This window comes from Aedes albopictus, chromosome 3 (assembly GCF_035046485.1).
Source record: "Aedes albopictus strain Foshan chromosome 3, AalbF5, whole genome shotgun sequence".
Lineage (NCBI taxonomy): Eukaryota > Metazoa > Arthropoda > Insecta > Diptera > Culicidae > Aedes > Aedes albopictus.
Genome location: NC_085138.1, coordinates 27,355,563 through 27,377,027, shown reverse-complemented (window position 1 = coordinate 27,377,027; position 21,465 = coordinate 27,355,563). Strand labels below are relative to the sequence as shown.

Genomic DNA, 21,465 nt, shown 5'->3' with positions numbered 1-21,465 from the left:
TTAAAATTCGCGAATAAAAAGAAGAAAAAATATCCTTATATTCGTGAAAATACCTGCATTTCCATGCACATATTTTTTTTTATGTTGATAGCGTTAGCGTTAGCGTTAGCGTAGTTACGGTATACTTCGTAGATTGGATACTAACAACATTCATGTACCTTTTGCTAATCTTGCTCGGATTGCTTTTCGGAACAAAGCTGGGGAGTTAACTTCGCTCCAATCTTATGCAAGAATACCAAAAGCACAAATGTCATTATTCCCGGCCACGCCCATCTTTACCGTAACTTGGGATAGGGGAAGGAAATGTTGATGTAGCACTTATTATTTTTTTTTTTTTTCCTCCCCTGTTGGGGAATTTAAGCCACTGCGTCCAATAAGCTGAACTTTTGCTGACCCACGGCATTGGTTGTTTAGTTGGTTAAAATTTAATCTTTTGAAAGCCGGCAATCAAAAGAGATTTTTTTTCTATTTATTGTTTAAATAATTATGTTTCTGCTCAGTAAGAGGCCCAAGCAGAACCGATCCCTCCAGGGTCATCGGAACATAACAATAGATATTTGAAACGCGTGAAAAAAAAAAACTGGCGATTTGAAAAAAAAAAAATCCTTAAAAACGCGAAAACAACGAAAAAAAAAACAATTTATAAAAAAAAATTTATAAAAAAAAAATTATGGAAAACGAGCTGTAGAAAATAAAATCAAAAGATATTTTTTTCTATTTATTGTATAAATAAGTATGTTTCGGCTCAGTGTGAGGCACAAGCAGAACCGATCCCTCCAGGGTCATCGGAACTTTGCAATAATTGTTTAACACGCAAGGAAAAAAAAAATTGGTGACTCGAAAAACAACAAAATAAAACAAACAAAAAAAAATCGCGCAAAAAATATCTCAATTTATCTAAAAAAAAAAAAAGGAGATCGCGTAAAACTAGTAAAAAAAAACCATGGTTGGCGATCCGAAAAAAAAATCATTTTTTCCAAAAAAAAAAAAAAAAAAAAAAAAAAAAAAAAAAAAAAAAAAAAAAAAAAAAAAAAAAAAAAACATTTACACCCGCGACATTACGACACTCGGCTCGAATAAAAACGACGCGGACAACGTGGTCTACCCGCCACTGAAAGATAAGGTTGCTTCAAAAAATAAGAAGGGTGTTTCGTCTTCCCGACTGCAGGGTTACCCGCTTGAACATCTGAAATAGAAAATAGTATTAAATGGTGATAGGCTAACAACAGTCACATAATTTACGGAAATAAATCTCTCTACTCTAGACAAAAATTTCCTGAATCCTCCTGAAACAAATGGTTTATTAACAATGAAAAACATAAAACAAAAAAAAAAACAAAAAAAAAAAGTCGAACAAATTATGATCTTGGAATTTTTCTGCATTTAAATTAACATTGCTAAAAAATTACAAGATCAGAATTTGTTATGGTAGATCTTACACCGTAACGCACCATTATAAGGTGATCTACCCACGTTACGGGGCACACATTTTTTTTTTTTTTTTTTTTTTTTTTTTTTTTTTTTTTTTTTTTTTTTTATGTTGATTGGCTGAAACTATAAAACCATATTTTTCTTTCTTACAGTTTTTATTAGCCATTTTATTTTCATTTTGGTTGTTTTCAATGTTAGAGCATTAGTTCTGGTAAAACTAGAAAGAACCTATTAATAAGAGCACCAAAAGCTATTTGAAAAGGGTAAATATTGTTGAGCGATCTACACATCACTCAAAATATATCATAGAACTTTACACATGGAATTTGATTGTCTGACTTGCGATTACTTATATTATTGAAATTTCGCAGCGAGCCTCTTTTTGAGTCTTTCTTTCAACCGGTAAGCACAATCAATATAAAATTATCAAAGTAACCCAATTATTTCTGAAAATCTTCAAAAATGTATACTTGCAATATGTAATATGTCAAAAACTTGTTATTTGCTTTTTTGCATGGTAGTCATAGAAACTAATGAACAAAAACAAATAACATAAGAAAATCCGATTTCGTTCATTGATTGTGTTATCATTATTATGCCGATATCTCAACTCATGAAGGAGATAACTCAAAACTGTCTTCAGCCGAAATAATCTACACGCTATAAAATAAGGGAACTGTGAATTGCATGAAAAAAATCAAAATTCTTATAAATTGAGCGTTTTTGAAAAATTTGATGAAAAAAATCGCGTTTTTCTGATATTTTAAGCTTTATAAAATTAGCTTTGATGACCTAAACTCCCTCCAAACTTTGTTTGCGGAACCCATAACAATGATTTACTTTGAATGATGACTTTTATTTCTTTTATTTTTTCAACTCATATTAGCATTTTTTGGTAAAAATACCAATAATCGTCCATTTTTCATAAAATCGATGCGTGCAACCTCTAAATATTTTTTGATTGAGTTTTCATGTATGGAACTATTGTTGCTAGGACCCTAATCTATCATTCTTAGGGTGAGCAAGTTAACTTTTTGACACTTTTTTCTATTTTGGGACACCCTAATGCTCATACATCTGGATTGACTCGATTGAACTTGTATTACTGTGATGAACAAGTCATTCCTTATCAAAAGAGTTGATCCTATTTACTGGGAACCTTTTCTTGCACAGTACCCGCAGCTAAGGGCAGCTTATGCAGTTTATCGATTAAGATAAAACTTTGTGTCTACATAAATATAATACACGGAGTAATGCGTACCAAAAAGAAGTCAAGATTCCTTTTTATGCTGATCCATGCATGATCGCGCATTTTGAGGCATTACCCCATTCGGCCTTCTGAAATTCGCCCTAACAGTCCATTCGGCTTAACGCACTTTGGTCCAGATTTCTGGAAAAAAAAAGTAGAAGAACGTATGTATTTACAAAACATAACGGAATCAAGTATGAGTGTATATACATTAACCAAAAATGCAGAAGATTTGATATTAAAATAATCCAAAGAATAAGAGCAAGAAGCTTGAATGTGCTTCTATCTCAAAAATACCAGTCAGCGTTGAACGTTAATTTTGTCATGTATATTTATTACTGAGTCCGTACTAGTCTGTCGAACCGAAAAGTTGATAAGAGCTACGCAATCAGCGATTATCTTTCTCGAATTATTTCACGCGAATCCGGGACGCGTAATGCCCAGTCGGCAATTCGGTTTGTACGCCGTCGTATCCGATATGCCTTTGAGCTGCCATCAATTTAGAATAATTAAGCTTTAAAATTCAAGTAAACATGTCTGTCGCCAAATTTTTCGAAGATGTGTTTTATAGAGTAAAATGTTTCAAAACTTAGTTCTTGAACAACCTCATAACGTTTCTTCGCTCTTTCTCACAGGATGACGATCCACCTGAAATTTACGTTCTGGAGGGGGACTTCTCCCTCCAACCCCTCACACCAACCCAACCGATGCCGGCCTTCGACGAGCTGGACAGCAAGTTCGCCGAACTTGTCGAGGAACTCGATCTCTCCGCACCGAACAAGGCGGTCATGCTGAGCCTTCCGCCTCAGAAGAAATGGCAAATATACTGCTCCAGCAAGAGCCTTTCTGGCGCGATGGACCCCAGCGAAGCCCCACTGCCCAGCATCAGCCTTCCACCTTCGCCGGAGCACTACATCGAACGGCTCAAGGACATGGCCGTCCAGCTGAAGGCGTCCTCCCAAGATGAGTCCCCTTCTAACGAGAACAACCTGGAAATCGAATCTCACACCGCACTGTTCGACGACCTGAAGGCGGCCCTGCGCACGTCGGCGCACAGCTTCGTCATTCGTTTTATCGAGCTGCAGGGTTTTCCGGCGCTACTGGAAATTCTGAAGGCGTTGGACATCCGGGTGGCCAACAGTCCGCTGCACACCAGCCTGATTGGGTGCATCAAGGCGCTGATGAACAATTCGGTAAGTTTTTCGGGGTGCCATTGGGAAATCATGTATGTAGAGGAATGAGGTTTCAGATTTCAGAGGTGAATTTTGCAAAAAGTCACTTTAAAAAGCTGAGGTGTGCGGACTCAACTATTTTGGTCATTCAATTTGAACACGTCTTCTTCTTCTTCTTTATGGCTCTACGTCCTCACTGGGACTTGGCCTGCCTCGCTTCAACTTAGTGTTCTTTGAGCATTTCCACAGTTATTAATTGAAGGGCTTTCTTTGCCTGCCATTGTATGAATTTGTATATTGTGAGGCAAGGACAATGATACATTATGCCCAGGAAGTCGAGAAAATTTTTCTGACCGGAACGGGAATCGAACCCGCCGTCTCCGGATTGGCGATCCATACACGGTAAAAATTCTGCACGCTGGATGGAAGGGAAAAATCCCTTAACTCTTCAACGTCCCAATCAACATGATTAGAAATTCTTTTCCTTTTAAATCACAATGCTGTCAGTTTTGATTTGAGAACCAAAACAAACCCATCGAAGAAATAAACTGAAAATCACTTCGATTTGCACAAATGTAAAAAGCAATACAATCCAAAGGGAAATGCTGTTGATTTGGTACTGACTGTTTTGGTCATGAAAGTAAATATAGATGACAGGTGGTAGAAAGTGTTTCGCTTCGATTCGCACGTCATCATCAGATGTGAAGTAGTGTAGTGGTAAAGCAAAAGACCGTGAATCTTGAGGTCCTGGTATTGAATCTTGGTGTTGCGGTGGTACACTTTTTTATTTTTTATTTTGAAATCCAAATATTGTCAGCAATGAATTGAAGTGCACTTCCAGTAAAACTGAAGAGGCGTTGGATGTTCTTTTTCAAATGATATTTATTTATTTTATTTTTTTATTTTTTTTTTATCTGTATTAACGAGATTTTTAGCCCTAGGCTAGTTCATCTCGGGACCCACGCTTTACTTCCCTTCCGAAGGAAGAACTCACATTTTGCGAGTTTGTCGGGAGTGAGATTCGATCCCAGGTCCTCGGCGTGATAGTCAAGTGTTCTAACCATCACACCAGGTCCGCTCCACAAATGATATTTAGATGATAACAAACTGTTTGGACAGTAGTGCGAATTCAAGTGCCAATCTGTTCATATCAGAGTGCAGATTTTTTACCGTGTAGTACTGTGGGCATAGGCGTATCCAGAGGAGGGCAGGGGGAGGGGGCGTGGTTAACTGGTTAACCGTTTAGTTAACTCAAGATTATCAATAATTCAGAATTCTCGAAAAAATCTCTCAAGAAATTAACTGTTCGAATAATATACCGTAACCCGGGGTGAAATTGATCATTCGGATACTACATTGTAATTCCATACTAGGAACTCTTAAGCGTCGTAATGATCTTAAACTTTTTACGTCATCTGGTTCGTAGATATCTAGAGATGAGTGTAGACTTTTATTTATTTAGAAAAAAAGTTAGTAAAGCCTTATTTTTTTTTTAAGAATTAGCAATGTATTTCCCATTTAGCTGAAATCATTGCTACTAAACAATCGATTGCTCATAGGACTTCCTGTAAACTCTCTGTTTTAACATTTTTGTGGAACCTTGGTTGGGAAGTTATGTAGCTAATCAGAACATTAAATAGTAAAGAAAAGGTTCATTTTGTGATGAAATAGTAATTTATTGTGATAGAAATCACTTATTTCAAATGAAATTGCCTATCTTTAGGCGTTTAAGGGGAAATTTCAAAATTCTATTTTGCATTTAAGGCATGAAATTCACTAGTTGTAAGATTTTAAACGCGTTATTCGGTTTTGGAAGAACAAAATTAAGCTGAGAAGGATATTTTCCTTTCCCACCGATGCTTAATTGTATACTGATCAATTTCTCCTCAAAGTAACATTTCTAATTTTTTGATATTTGGAGTTTTTTAACTTAAAGTTTAAATATGTTAAACAAAATTCTAACACATGGCTCCATGGAGATCCACTGGGTACTGGTTTTATAGAAATTCTTTAGGCAATATTTGAATTGTCACTGATGTTATCCGCAAAAGTTGTTTTACAGTGATCAATTTGACCCCGGAATACGGTACCTAGGATTTTATCCATAATTATCAAACTTTTTATCCCTAAACCCACAAGAAATTTCGTCAGTTATTTCTCTACAAGCAACCTTCCAATCTTATCATAGATTTTTACCAAATACAGCGGCCGTTCGCTCGTTGGAACATGTTTACATTGCAACGAGCGAATGACATTCGCTAATTTCAACGTCACTTTGACACTAAAGTGAATCGAATTGCACTGACAGCATGATTGGCAGCACAAATTTGACACTTGATTGCTTTTTAATTGCAAAAACTTGTCTAGTTTTGCAATTAGCGCACTTGCAACGAGCGAACGGTCGCTGTAACAAACAACCAAGCAACCAAGAATGGCTAAATTTTGTTATTTTTAATCATGGAATACAAAAAAAACATGCCACATTTTCCAGATATGCCGGAACCGGTTCCGGTAGGGAAGGAGAAGGACTTTCTAGCTGCTTTAGAGTACATATAGTAACTCAAAATTATTGCATTTTTAGTAGAATTTAATTCAAACAAATGAGATTTTTTTATGAATTCCTCCAAGGACTTCTTCTGAAATTCTTCCTGGTTTTTCTTTAGAAACTTCTCCAGCAATTACTTCATGAATTGGTCAAGGGATTTAAGAATTTTTCCTTCGTGAGTATTCCAGGGCTTGTTCCAAGAAATGTTTCAGGAATTCCTCACACGTTTTTTTTAGATTTTTTTACAAATACCTTTTGGAAGGATGCATCAGAGAATTCCTTCGAGGAATTTTCCCATAGTTTACTGCAGTGGTTTCATCATGAGTTTCTTCAGAGATTCAGATTTTCAAGAATTCCTCCAAGGATTTTGCCACACATTCCTCCGGGAATTTTTCGCTGGAATATCTTTACAGGTTCCTCCTGAGATTGTTCCAGTGTTTCTTTTGAGGATTTCTTCCGGATTTTCTCCAGGGATTCCCAAAGAAATGTCCCCATCATGGTCACCATAGATCGTTTTAGGTATTTCTGCAAGTATTCCTTCAGAGATGTTTCCAGAGATTTTTCCATATATTTTTGCAAGAATTCCGATATATTGCTCCGATAGTTCCATCTGGAATTATTTGAAGTATTCCAGGAGAAATTTCTTCCAAGAATTCTTTCAGAAATTTTTATCAGAGATTATTTAATAATTAATCCAGAAATTCCTTCAAAAGTTTGTACAAGAAATCCTCTAGGAGTCCATCCAAGAATTCCATTCAATAATTCGTCCAAAAATTAGTGCCGACATGGATTCCCTTCAGTTTTCTTTCCAGTGATTCCTACAGAAATTCTTCAAAGAAATCGTTTAGAAAAAATCTTCCGGGATTTCCCTAATAAATTCCTCATGGGATTGCTTCTTGTATTCTTCCTGAAGATTTATGTATTTATTCAGGTATTTTTCCAAGACTCCCAAGACTTCCTCCTTACTGAAGTTGGTCAGGAACTTGGTCAGGAATATGTACCTCTTGAGATTGCTTCCGGAATGCATCCTGAATTCTTCCAGGAACTGCTACAGGGATTTTCTAGAAGTTCCCCCATGAACTTTTCTTTAGGTTCTTTCAGGGTTTTCGAAGAATTCCTTCTGCAATTTCTTCAATTCTTCCTCCTGAGATTTTTTTCCGAAAATACTCCTGGGTTACCTCCTAGCATTCCTCCGAGAATTTCTGCAGGGATTCCTCCAGGAATTCTTCCTGGGATTGCTCCAAGAATTACCCTAGGAATTCCCCCAGTAATTCCTCCAGGAATTCCTCTAGATTCTCTAGGCTTGTCTCCAGGAATTGCTCCAGGGCCTCCTCCAGGAATGCCTCCAGGTATACTTCCCGAAATTCTTCTGAGCATTCTTCCAGGTATTCTTTCAGGCATACTTCCGTGAATTTCTCTTTGAATTCCTCCAAGGACTCCTCTACGGATTCCTCCAGAGCTTTCTCCAGCGATTCCTACTGGAGTTCCTCCCAGAAATCGTTTGAAAATTCCTTCAGAAATTCCTCCAGGGATTCCACCAGAGATTCCTCCAGAAATTGCTTCAGGATTCCTCCAGACATTCCTACATATATTCCAAAACGAATTCCTTCAAAAATTCCAACACGAATTCCTCCAAAAACTCATCCAGGCATTCCTCTAGGCATTCCTCCAAGGATTTCTACAGGAATTCTTCTAAATATTACACCAGAAATTCCTCCAAGCATTCGTCCAGGAATTCCTTCAGGATTTTTCCAAGTTTCCTTCTGTGACTTCCTCAGTACTTCCTGCGGGGCTTTCTTCAGAAAACTTTCTTGGGATTTTTTCAGAAATTCCTACATCAAACCCTCCAGGAATTTCCCAAGGAAATCCTTCATGGATGCCTTTAAAAATGCCTCCAGGAATTCCTCTAGGAGTTTTTTCAGGTATTCTTACAGGAACTCTTCCAGGGATTGCTCCAAAAATTCATACCAGAATTTCTCCTCCAGTGGTTTATCCAAGAATTCTTCCAGGAAATTCTTCTGGCATTCATCCAGGCATTTCTTCAGGAATTTCTCCAGCAATACATCCTGGCATTCCTCCAAGTATTCCTCTGGAAATACCTTCAGGAATTGCTCCAGGAATTTTCCCATGAATTCCTACAGGAGTTCGGTCAGGAATCCCTCCTGGAATTTATCCAGGAATTTCTTAAAGGATTCCTGTAGGAATTCCTCCAGAGATTTCCCCAGGAATTGCTTCAGGAACTCCTGCAGGAATTGCTTCAGGAACACCTGCAGGAATTCCTTAAGGCATTCCACCAGACATTCCTCCAGGTTTTACTTCGGTTATTTCTCCAGGCATTCCTTCAGGAATTCCGCCAGAGATTCTTCCAGGGGTTGTGTCAGGAACTCCTCTAGGAATTTCTACAATAATTCCTCCAGCAATTTCTCCAAAGGCATTCCTCCAAAAAATGCACTAGGAAATCCTCCAGAAATTCCTTAAGGAATTTCTTCAGAAATTTCTTCAGGAATTCCTCCAGAAATATCTCCAGAAGTTCCTCCCAGAGATTCCTCCAGTGGTTTCTCCAAGAACTCCACCAGAAATTGCTCCAGGGATTTGTCAAGATATTTATGCAGAGATTCCTCCAGGTCTTCATTCAAAAATCATCCAGGGATTTCTCCAGGAATTATCTCAGAAATTCGTCTATAAATTTCAAAAATTTATCCAGAAATTCCTTCGGGAATTTTTCCAGGTGTTCTTACAGGAACTCCTCTAGGAGTTCCTTCAGGAAATCCTCCAGGCATTCCTCCGAAAATTTCTCCAACAACTTATCAAGAAATTTCTCCAAGGATTTCTCCAATTATTATTCCAGAGATTTCTCCAGGAATTGCTTCAGAGATTCCGCCAGGAATTTCACCAGCAATTCCTCCAATAATTTACCCAGGCATTCCAACATGAATTCAACTAGGAATTCCTCAAGGGGTTTTTTCAGAAATTTCTCTGAGCATTCCTCTGAGGATTCCTTCACGAATTCCCCCGGAAATTCAATCAGGGATTTCTCCAGGAATTCTTTCAGGTATTGTCCCAGGAATTTATCCAGGTATTTCTCTAGAGATTCATCCAGGAATTCCTTCAGAAATAATCAGGAAATCCTCCAGATATTCTGGAAGAAATTCTGTAAGAGATTCCTCCAGGAATTCCTCTAGCGATTCCTTCACAAATTTCTCCAGAAACTCTTTCAGAAACTACTCCAGGCGTTCCTCCAGGCAGTCATCCCCGAATTCGTTCAGGAATTCCTCAATGACTTCCTCCAGGAAATGCTCCGGAAATTCTTCCAGGGATTTCTTCAGGAAATCCTCTAGTAGTTCTTTCAGTAATTCCTCTCGGGATCTCTTCAAAAATGTCTTCAGCGTTTTGTTCAGGAATTACAAAAATCCTACCATCATCATCCAAGAATTTATCCACTGGATAACTGAATACCTGAAGACTTTTTTGATTACTTTAATAATTTCCAGAGAAATTTCTCCAGCGATTAGTATAGGAATTTCTTAAGATAGTTTTAGAGGAATGCATACAGGAGCCAAGATATTCCCAAAGAAGTCATCCAGGAGTTTTCTCACAATTTTCTCCAAGAAATCCCTTAGAAGTTCATCTACGAATTTGTTCAGGAATACTCCCTGCAGCTTCTGCAAAGAATTCCTTCAGAAATTCGTCTTTCGATTCTTTCAGGATCATATCTTGAGATTGTTTTTTTTTTAATATAAGAAGTCATCCATGGATTTCTTCAGGAACTTCTCCTAGAGGAATCTCAGTGATGTCTTGAGGGTGTTCCTTGAGAAAGTCATTCAGGGATTCCTGCAAAAAAATTTCAAGGGTTTCCTTCAAAAATTCCTCTGAAATGCCTGAAGGGTTTCCTCCAACGACTGTTTTATCCTAGGATTCCTTCCAATATTTTACCAGGGATCTCCTTCTGAAGTTTGTGTAGGGATTTCTCCAGAAACTTCTTTTGAAATTTCTCCAAGAAGTTGCCTAAAAATTATCCAGGAATTCTTTCGGGAGTTCCTCCTGCAGTTTCTTTTGAAGTCTACACAGGGAATCCATCAGAAATTCTCAATAATTCTGTGGTACCTTGTGGTATGCACATAATAAATTATTGTGTTACTTCATTACGTTTAGCGTGTATGTTTACATTGAGTATCTGTCATATGTGGAGATGTTGTTATTGTTGTCTGGAGTGTGAATCATTGTATGTAATATTGAAGTATCGGTAATAAAGTGTATACAAATAATGAATACAGTTGTTGAATAATCATTACAGAGAAAGATTCTCACATTGGCGACGAGAACGGTGAACAGTGCATGTGAAATTAGTTTAATTTCGGTTCGGGAAGTGTTGTCTTTGGAAAAAGAAAGAGATGAGTGGTGTGTGTGGTGCATGCAGAGTGGTGATGACCTTCAGGTGATGACTTGTGATTGAATTTCAACATTGGAATCAAAAAGGTAAATATTGTGTATTGAGGGATGTGCACAAAAGTGCACGCGGCCTACCGCTTCCGAAAGGTACGGCCGCGGTTTTCACTCCCTTTTTACTTCATCCTTATGGGGAGTAACATTGCGGCGTTTCCTACGGTGCGGCTGTTCCTTTCGAAAACGATAGACCACGTGAACTTATTTTGCAAAGCCCCTTTTTGAAACATTTCAACGACCGCGCGGTGTTTACGTTTCAAGAAATCTGACAATACTAACTGTTGAATCAAACAATGTATTTGTACCTTCGACTAATGACAATAATCAACCTGTGAGAGATTTTGATGGTGATCAGTATTGTTTAGTTCAAATCGATGACAATCACTATTGTCAGATAAAGAAATAAAGAACTGTGAAGAAAATCCAAGTTTTGTTGATTGTGATATTGATACTCGTTGAATAGGGTTGTTGTCCTAAATCTAGACTTAAATGCTGAATGATGAATGAAGCATTAATTTGTTAACCGGATGGCCGAGGAAGGCGTAGAGGTGAAACAATATTTTGAAATCAAATTTTGCCGTTGAAGGCGATGAAAGCCAATGAAGGCGATAAAAGCTAATGAAGGCGACATTCTCGAAATAGCCGTAAAAGGCGGAAAGGATTACAGATAGAAATGCCGTTGAAGGCGGAAAGACTTTTCAAAAGCAGGAAAGAGCCGACTAAGGCGAAAAACTGTCGATGGTGGAAAGTTCCGTCGGAGAGTGAAAAGCTGTTGAAGGCGGAAAAAGCCGTTGAAGGTGGAAATGCCGTTGAAGGCGGTAAGACCTGCAAGGCAGATATAGTCGATTCTTTGTAGAGCCGTATAAGGCGAATTGTGTTATTAAAAATTAAAGTACTAAAAACGCAACAGTGTCGTAAATTTCGTAAGAAACAGATTGCCAGCCAACGCAGATTTAAGGGCTGTTTGCAGATCAGAAGGAATTTCTCGGCCTATCTTGATGCATGGGAAATTCCTTGGCTGAATCGCTAAAGAAACCGTTTTTTCTTCGATCGCAGTACGCAGTTGCGAAGAAATGACAGTTCAAATGGCAGTCACCGTAGAAAGTTTCTGCCAGGAATCGTTCTAGAAGTTTCTTGAGCGATTTCTCTTGAACTCCAATCTGGGCTTTATAGATAAATTTAACTATTACAAATGAAATTTCACACCAATTAAGTTGCAGCTGAGAAGGCGAAAGACAAAACTAAACTTTAGGCTGAGCGTGACTAGAAAACCAGGAACGAATAGTATTTGAATATGTTCCAAATGCGAATATAACTGAGCAGATACTGAGATTGTTGTGGACCCACCTCAGGTGATATATATTGAAGTTATCATTGCTCAGTAAAGTATAATAAGTCTACGAGACGTAAAATGGTTGGCTCTTAAAACCAAATTAACATGAAGACATGATTTAACTAATGCCTTGTCCTCTCTTACAAGACTAAAAATGTAACTTCAAGAAAATTAACATCAATGTGTGAGAATAATTAAACTGTCTTGGTAGTTTGCAAGATAGGAAGTCAAAATGACAGTTAAAGCATTTGTTGAAGCTAGACGACATATTCAGAGCAGTTTCCAACCACTAACCTGTTAAGTATCATGCTAGTCAAATGGCTAGTTGAATTGGATATTTAAAAAAATCGAACAATAAAAAATGAACTTTTCGACTTAACTAGAAGTCTCTCAGGAATTCGAATAAAAAGCGATTTATAACCTATTGAATGCCACTAAATGTTAATGCGATTCAAGTACAGTGAGTTCTTGAGTAATCACTTCTGAAGTCCTTGAATATAAAATATATCGGGTGTGGTCAAGAGGGGCATTTTGACTTATGATTGCCTAACACTGGATATAGTGCCATTTTTGCTAATGAGTGGGCCATCTTGCCAAGAACTGTGGAACAAGTTAGAGAACAAGGTACAGTAGTACGCTCAACAACAAATTCTGCACAATAATTTCCTTACAGGAAGAAACAAATTTTGATCAGTTAAAGAAGTATTGAAACTATTAATGAGGAGAATAACGTACAGTATATCAAAAGCACAAGATATTGGAATAATAAAAGATAATCGTTTCTGTAACTACAGGAATATATATATATATCTAATGAAAGCTTATGAGGTTTGTTTTTCAGTCGAGCTTATTAAGGCTCAAATAACCATCATTCAGTCATCAGCAATCATCAATTATTCAAAGGCAGTTTTCTTACTCTAAGCCACAAAACCATCATTGAAAATTATTTCACTGTTATCCAGATGGTGGCCAGAGTACAGTGATAAATTTTTATACCCATTGGTTGAGATTTCAGCGAGAAAACTGCTTTTGAGTTTTTGCTAAACGTTGATGGTTTGTTTCCTCTTTGCAAACAGGTACCATTTACTAACATGTTACCTTGTTTGAATTTTTAGATTTCATACACTGAAAAAACTGCAAATATTGTATGCATGTGTCGCACACATAGATTTTTGCAATATTTTGGAGGTACACCATTAAAATAAGTCCTACAGTTCAGAACCCACAAGAGCGACATCAAAGGAACAAATGTTTGGTTTTTTAATGTTAAAATTGGTTTGATTGAGCACGAATCACCAGTTAATGCGAGGAAATATGCATCGTAGAATGTAAACCTATTGAACGACCAAACCGTAAAAATAAACTCATTCAGTTTGAAAGGTAAATGGTAAATCATGAGAATTCCGAAATTATCGGAAACATAATTCCTAAAAACGTGAGCACCTATATAGGTGAACCGTCGAAAATTGCTCCAATAAGATGATCGATTTATTTTGTTATCTGGAGAAAATTGCTTTGTATATATAATAATTGGTTACTACGATTACGTTTTCTGTTGGAAGCCGAAGTGACTGGCGGTGCGAAAATTGATATTTAACCTACTTATAAACATAGCAACTCGATTTAGATTAGTGCTAATTTCAGCTCTTAAGTAGCTTAATGATGCGCAATACCAGCAACCGGTTCAAATTTACGTCACAACTGCAACTTTGCATGTGCTTAAATGCGTGACTTCGATTTGGTACTGCGACGATGATGTATGTACAGTTTCTTACCGATTTTGGCAACACCCGTTTTTGTCTACTCCCGATTTTGGCAACACCCGTTTTTGGCAACATTTCCTTCCCGATTTTGGCAACACCCGTTTTTGGCAACAATTTCTTACCGATTTTGGCAACACCCGATTTTGGCAACATTTTTTTACCGATTTTGGCAACAAAAAATTTTGACCAAAAAGTTTTATCGAAAAATCGTTTGTATTTGTAAATGTAGTGTTATTTTAGCCTTACTTTTCTTCAAAAAATCAAAATTCATTGAATTTTCCAAAATCGACAATTTTACAAATCATGACGTAATTTTTGAACGTCGCCTACAGGGATCGTTTTATAGCTTGTGAATAGTCCATATTTATAATATAAGCCAAATTGACGCATAAAAGTTGAAAATAATCCACATTTTTTTTTTACCGATTTTGGCAACACCCCAATTTGGCAACATAAAATTCATCTCGTGTTGCCAAAAACGGTAAGAAACTGTATTAAGAATTTGAGATAATTATAGGATTACAACATGAAAAACAAAACAAAGAATGCATATTAATATTCTACTATACTTTCAGCTAGTGCGAGTGCGAGTTTTGTGAACAATATGTATTAAATATAATTCAAAAACTGGATGTTTTCAAGTTTTCAAATTACTATGTAGCTAAAACTAGTATTACAAATATTGCTTTGGACAAGTGACGTTTTTTTTGAAATCGTGATTTGATTTAAAAAAAAGTATCAATCCCTTCGATATTTAAAAAACAAAATCTATAAAGCCAAACTGCTGAAAATATTCTGAACAAGAAACGATTTCCAGCGAAGTTCGCTAGAAAAACATAAAATGAAATAGTGTTTGTATGACACTTGGACACTTTGGATCGAAAACGAGTTAATGGATATTGATATTTTTTTCGACATACATATTAGTTAAAAAAATGTCTGAATAATAATCTGAATATACATACCTTTTGTATGAGATTCTTCTATGAAAGGACATGTCAAAAAAAAAAAAATCAGTAGGCAGTATACAATGTTTGGCAGTATACAAATGTTTTCAATGACAGCTAGATTGAAAACATTTGAGAAGAGGAAAGCAATTCAATTTATTCATCAGCAAAGGTAATATTTAGCCTGACACTCAGTATTAAAAATATTTTGGGATTTGGGAAAATACTTGGGTCAAAATAATATTTCTTTTTAGGTACAACCATAAGTAACAGCCAAGTAATTTACCAAAATGCCGAGCAGAGATGGATGACCAAATGGATGACTGTACTACTAATTCTGATGTGAGACTGAAGCGAGACGTTCATAAACTGAGGAGACTATAAGCGAAAACAACGTGGAGTGACCTTGCTGCGGATCTGGAGAAAAAACGAGATGTGGTACCTTGTGGTATGCACATAATAAATTATTGTGTTACTTCATTACGTTTAGCGTGTATGTTTACATTGAGTATCTGTCATATGTGGAGATGTTGTTATTGTTGTCTGGAGTGTGAATCATTGTATGTAATATTGAAGTATCGGTAATAAAGTGTATACAAATAATGAATACAGTTGTTGAATAATCATTACAGAGAAAGATTCTCACAAATTCCTCCAGGGGTTTTTTAGACATTCACCCAGGGAAGACTTTTTCGGAATTCTCCCAGGGATTTCTCCTGGTTTTTTTTAATGCATTCTTCTAGAAATTATAACAATGCTTTGAGAATATAATGTTATTACATTCAATTTCATCGTGTTGCGTTTATAGAGTTTTAAAGCTAGTAGGTAAAAATTTAACTCAGAACACAAGAGACTCTTCGGCAAACCTAGGGTCAACTAGCTACTGGGTAATCAAGGACTTTTACGGACTACAAAAACTAACGCTACATATCGGATATCTATCTATCAAGCTGCATACTTTTTCGCTTTGACCTTGTCTTGCGACAGTGACATTCTTCCTCTACAGTTTATTACACCTATTGGGTTCACATTTGAATGTTTACCAAGTCTCAACATCAAATTCGCACAGACCGGTCGCACGCACGTGCTGGCCCATCCCACTGGTATCGATATGATTGCGCGCTCTCTGGCGGCGGACAACATCAAAACCAAAATTGCCACCCTGGAAATCCTCGGTGCCGTGTGTGCTGTGCCAGGAGGTCACAAAAAAGTCCTGACGGCCATGCTGAACTACCAGGAGTACGCCACGGAACGAGTTCGATTCCAGGGTATCGTCAACGATCTGAGCAAATCTACTGGAGTGTACTGGGATGACGTCAATCTAAAAACGGGCATCATGTCCTTCATCAATGCTGTGCTGAGCTACGGATCCGGACAGGAGAGTCTCGAGTTCCGGTTACATCTGCGGTACGAGTTTTTGATGCTCGGTATTCAACCGGTAATTGATAAGCTGAAAAAATACGAAAACGAAATCTTGAATCGGCATCTGGACTTTTTCGAAAAGGTCCGGGATGAAGACGAAAAAGAACTGGCGAGGAGGTTCAACCACGAACACGTGGACACCATGAATGCCAACGCAATGTTCGACCTCCTGAGTCGGAAGCTGAATCATTCATCAGCCTATCCGCATCTTGTGAGCCTCCTGCAGCATATGCTACTCCTTGCAAGCACCGGTCCAAACGCTCAACACTGGTTGATCTTCGATCGCATAGTTCAGCAGATCGTTCTCCAACAGGAAGGACGTCCTTCCAATGAGATCGATCCTGACAACCAGGACAAAACCTCCCAATCAGCCCCTAAACCGCAAGATCCGGATATTGCTCCGCTCCAGATTGATGTCCGCAAAATAGTCAAACTCTTAGTTGAAGAAGAGGACCTCGAACGGGAAAACTCCGAAATCAACGGAAAATTGGTCAAGAAGGTCAACGATCTTCAAGGATGTAACGGTCAAGTACCTCCTCCACCGCCACCTCCACCCCCGCCGATGATGGCCGTTCCTCCACCACCTCCCGCCCCCGGAGGTCTATCCAAGATAGCCAATCAACCTGCACCTCCTAAGGTGGACGCCCCGAAGAAGAACATTCCCCAGCCGGCCAATCCGCTCAAGAGCTTCAACTGGTCCAAACTGCCCGACAGCAAACTCCAGGGAACCGTCTGGAGCGATCTGGACGATACCAAGTGGTACAACAGCATTGAACTCGAGTCCATCAATAAGCTCTTCTGCGCCTACCAGAAGAATGACGTTGCGGTAAGTCCTCCCATTACTTCAGGAAGTTTCAGTTATTCGTTTGGTGTTTAGTTGTCTGCTAAGTTTTACATTACTATTTTAAGTTCTTATCATACCTCGAAACAACTGATCAGATCTTTTTCAGAACGATGGCTTGATCGCGAAGAATAAGACGAAAATTCTGTCGGTGATCGATGGTCGACGGGCACAAAACTGCACAATTGTGCTGAGTAAGCTCAAGATGAGCGATAAGGAAATTTCCAAGTATGACACGTCTTTTGAACATCATCATCAACGGATTCGAGACTAATGTGATGAACCTCTTGCAGAGCCATTCTGTCGATGGATTCCAACGAGCAGCTGCCGATCGATATGATCGAACAGCTGCTCAAGTTTACTCCTTCGGTCGAGGAACGGGCCCTGTTGGACGAGCATTCCCAGGATATCGATTCGCTGGACCGTGCCGATCGATTCATGTACGAAATTTCCAAGTAAGTCTCGATGTCCAGGATAATCGATTTCGCGTAGTGTGCTAATTTCCATTTTTTCACTTTTCCATTCCGCAGAATACCACACTATGAACAGCGTTTGCGTAGTCTGCACTACAAGAAGCGCTTCCAGGCGACGGTGAACGATCTTTCGTCACGAATAACCGGCGTGATAGAAGCTTCCCGCGAGGTGGCTCGTTCCCGGCGGATGCACAAACTGCTCGAACTGGTGCTGGCTCTCGGAAACTACATGAACCGTGGTGCCCGTGGCAACGCTTACGGATTCCGCTTGGCTTCCCTAAATCGACTGGCCGATACCAAAAGTAGTGCCGACAAGAGATCCACTCTGTTGCACTATCTGGTGCAGATCATCGAAAAGAAGTTCAAGGACATCCTGTTGCTGGAGGAAGACCTGCCGCACGTGAAGGATGCCTCGAAGGTTTCGCTCGGGGAGATGAACAAGGACATCACCGTACTGAGGGCTGGACTGGCCGAGGTCAACCGCGAGATCGAGTTCCATCGGAGTAGCGGAGTGCCACAGCTGGGCGACCGGTTTTTAGCGGTGATGAGCGAGTTCCACGCTAAAGCCTCGGTGCGGTTCACCGAGCTGGAGGATCAGTTCCAGAATATGAAGACGAGGTCTTGTTGAATCGACCAAATGTGCAGCTAGAATTACTGAAATCACTGTCTTTCATTCCAGATTTGATCAAGCGGTGCGACTGTTCGGCGAAGACGGTGCCGTAATGCAACCGGATGAGTTCTTCGGTATATTTGACGAGTTCCTGTCGGCACTGATGGAAGCCAAACAGGACAACGATAACTTCCGGCGGCGGCAGGAGGAGGAAGAGAAACGGGCAAGGCAGGAGGCCGAGGTAAGTCTTTCGTCCGGAGTTCACGTTGCAGCATTCGCTTTCACTTGAGTCGTCCCAGGCCTTCCAGGCCCGCTTTCAACCTGGCGGTAGGTTCACTAGTTGCCACATTTCATTTTCGGCTAACGACTTCAGTTCATCTTCTATCGCTTCCTTCAAGTCAGGCCAATCAGGCTGTATCTTCAGCTCGTCGATGATCTCTGGTTGCTTCTCCAACCAGACTCCGGCGAATCTCAAGAGGATCTAGTTCGATCCCTTGCGGATCCATATCGTCCAGTCATTGAACTTGTCCTCCTCGTGAACATCAACAACTTCCAGCTGAACTACCTCATCAGCATCCTGCATCGCTCTAATCATCGGTACCTCTCTATCAACCGGCATCCGATACATCTTCCGGCGGTGGAGAGCGGGTAACAACCAAATCAACACTATCACAGCTCTGTTTCTAAGGGCAAATCGCTTCCCGACTGCGTGGGAGTTCCTCCACGACAACATTCCTAGCTATGAAGACCTTCCTTGTGTCCCACAACCGGTACCCGTTGGCACCGTATCCAACAAAGTAACAGTTCTTGCTCCTGGATTCCAACTTGTTCCGTTTCTCTTTCGGTACGAAACTGTGGGCTTTGGCACCGGAGATGCGGAACTTCAAAACGTCCAGCTTGTGGCCATACCACATTTCGTAAGGCGTGGCCTGTTGGTTGTCAGTGCCGCTGTAAGACTCCGGTTGATAAAGTAAACCGCGCCGTCAGTACGGCTTCTCACCACAGCGTCTTTGACGTCCCAGCGTTTTCAACCATCGCCCTAGCATTGTCCTACGTTGTCGCAACGTTGACGAGAGATACGACTGTCGAAATGCGACTCAACCAACGCAGCGTAAGTTTTGAACGCTTCAAGTACCTCGTCTTTGGTAGTCAACATATACACAGCAGTAAAATGGGTACAATCGTCCGTAAAGGAAACAAAATATCACTTACCGTTATTCTCCGTCGGTGTCATGGCTCCACACATGTCGCTGTGAATGATTTCGAAGGGACGGAAACTAGCAGCAACGGCATTTCCGTGAAGGGCTTCCTGGTCTGCTTATCTTCAAGTTTAGACCATTTACCATTTCACCGCTCACGATATTCACAAGTTCACTTCTTCCTATGCGGCTGAAACACCTGTGCCATAGTTGTTCGTTGCTTATGGCATTTTCAGTCACCGAAGCAACACTTCAACGCTCATTTCGAAGAGTTTGTCCTTTCGCTTGTCCGTGCAAACAACTTCACCACTTTTCAGGATTTAGACACTGTTCTTCCGGAACACTACTTGTATGCCCAGCAGTCCGACGCGTTGTATCGAAAACAGGTTATACCGCAAACCGAGTACGTACAAAACATCCTTCACTACAGCGTTTTCTCTTCGCTTTCCGATCTTTGTCGCAATGTCCTCTGTACCAGAATAGTCGTTTGTCCGGAAGCCGTTTCGATCAGCACTTGCTTGTTTCTGCACGTCACGCAACCAATCGATTGATCCAATCATAAGATCGGACGCGCCCGAGTCAAGAATCCACGAAACGTCACTTTTTCTGGAGTTGTTTTCCACCGACTGGTCCACGAACACCATCACTTTCTCACTGGCATGTGCTTTTCCTCTAAACACATTTTTCTTCGTGCCCCTTGGCACTTAGTACCCCCTCGCTACGGCCTCGTTTCGCACGATCGTCCAAAGCTTTTGCCTTCTCGCGGTTAGTCTCGGCACTATCACCAGCGAGCACTTGGTATTCTGCTACTTCTTCCGGCAACTGCTGAATGCACGGCAGCAGACCCAGCTCCTCCATCTGGAAGCTCCCGTTGGCGAAATTTGTACCGTGAGGTACACTTTTCGTTCCTCCTCCATGGCGAAAATTCACCGTCCATACTCACTCGACCGAGACTATCGAACGCGCACGAACACGTTTTTCAATCTATCTGCGATACAAGCACAATTTGCAGGTTAGGGCGTGGACTGGGCCCATAACCTGAGAAGACTTTCGGCAGCGCAGAGAAATAACAAACGCGTGTGCTTGCGGTAGAATCTGTAGAATAATACAAAAAAAAAGTTATTTACGTCTGTCATTGATCAAGGTGTATTATATAGAAGGTAGTGTTACCTACACGCTAATTCAATAATAATCAGTTGCACTCAACATGAAACAGCACGTAAATTCACTCGCCGAAAACGACCCTGGTTGTCTCCACAGAATTCTCAGTCCTGGTAGCACGCTCCATCACATCTTCCCTGTATCCGTTTTGCTTCACACGACTAGCAAGGCTGGCTCTACTGACTGAATCCATGTAGTGAGGATGATGGTCTTGGCTACTGAACACATGTTCCCGATGCTGGGAGCAATCATCCCGAAGACGAAGTCCCTTTTTTCACTGTCTCACTTTTGTTTTAATTCCCGTTTCCAAGCTCAAACAGCGCACCATCGAACGCAAAGCGAAGGAGATCCTGCTGAACTCGCTCGCCAAGAACCTGCAGGGTCTCAAGTCGGCAGACAACGGAGACAGCCCGCTAGCCGGCGATCACCCGAACTACAAAGGCGAGTTTGACGATTTGATCGCAGCGCTACGGACGGGAGACGTATTCGGTGACAACATGACCATTGTCAAGCGATTGCGCAAGACCCGCCAGAGAGTAGCCGCCAGTAACAGCATTGGCCGGGAGCGATCAGTCGTCACCAATCGACAGCACTAGGAACCGTAGGAACAGCAACTCTGATCTGACACTTTTTTTACCGTGCTGCCAGTCTTTCCGATTTAATGTAGTATTTTGGAAAGCGAAATTCAGTTTGTTTTTCTTTTAGTCAATTTTATATGATTCAAATTAGGTACTCTTGTATGTATACTTACACTTACTTCAGCGAAGGTTAGAAGCTCTACACGGAGAAACAAAAGTACCCAAAAGTGAGTTCAATCCACCCAACTTCGAGGTTGCGTGCAGGAAGCCAATTTTGAGTTGATGGAGTTGATGTTTA

The 21,465-nt window shown here is 40.0% G+C and overlaps 1 protein-coding gene and 1 long non-coding RNA gene across 2 annotated transcripts; both read left to right on the top strand.

Annotated features, from left to right (window-relative positions):
* The first annotated feature begins 3,027 nt into the window (after window positions 1-3,027).
* Window positions 3,028-21,364, top strand: LOC109426160 (disheveled-associated activator of morphogenesis 1-like). The gene is made up of 8 exons (XM_062856902.1): window positions 3,028-3,252; window positions 3,316-3,873; window positions 15,953-17,131; window positions 17,256-17,374; window positions 17,440-17,601; window positions 17,677-18,237; window positions 18,299-18,470; window positions 20,901-21,364. Exons 1-8 carry the CDS (start codon window positions 3,214-3,216, stop codon window positions 21,183-21,185), a joined length of 3,075 nt encoding a protein of 1,024 aa, XP_062712886.1. The 5' UTR covers window positions 3,028-3,213; the 3' UTR covers window positions 21,186-21,364.
* Window positions 10,492-15,490, top strand: LOC134291399 (uncharacterized). Its single transcript, XR_009999073.1, has 2 exons — window positions 10,492-10,873; window positions 15,138-15,490. It is a non-coding gene; the product is annotated as an uncharacterized LOC134291399 (long non-coding RNA).
* Window positions 21,365-21,465: the final 101 nt, after the last annotated feature.

Bases quoted from the DNA above. Each gene is read 5' to 3' on its own strand.
- LOC109426160 (XM_062856902.1), top strand. From the start codon at position 3,214: ATGTCTGTCGCCAAATTTTTCGAAGATGTGTTTTATAGA. The intron at 18,238-18,298 runs GTCTTGTTGAAT...CTTTCATTCCAG, and splicing joins TTCCAGAATATGAAGACGAG to ATTTGATCAAGCGGTGCGAC. The intron at 18,471-20,900 runs GTAAGTCTTTCG...CCCGTTTCCAAG, and splicing joins GGGCAAGGCAGGAGGCCGAG to CTCAAACAGCGCACCATCGA.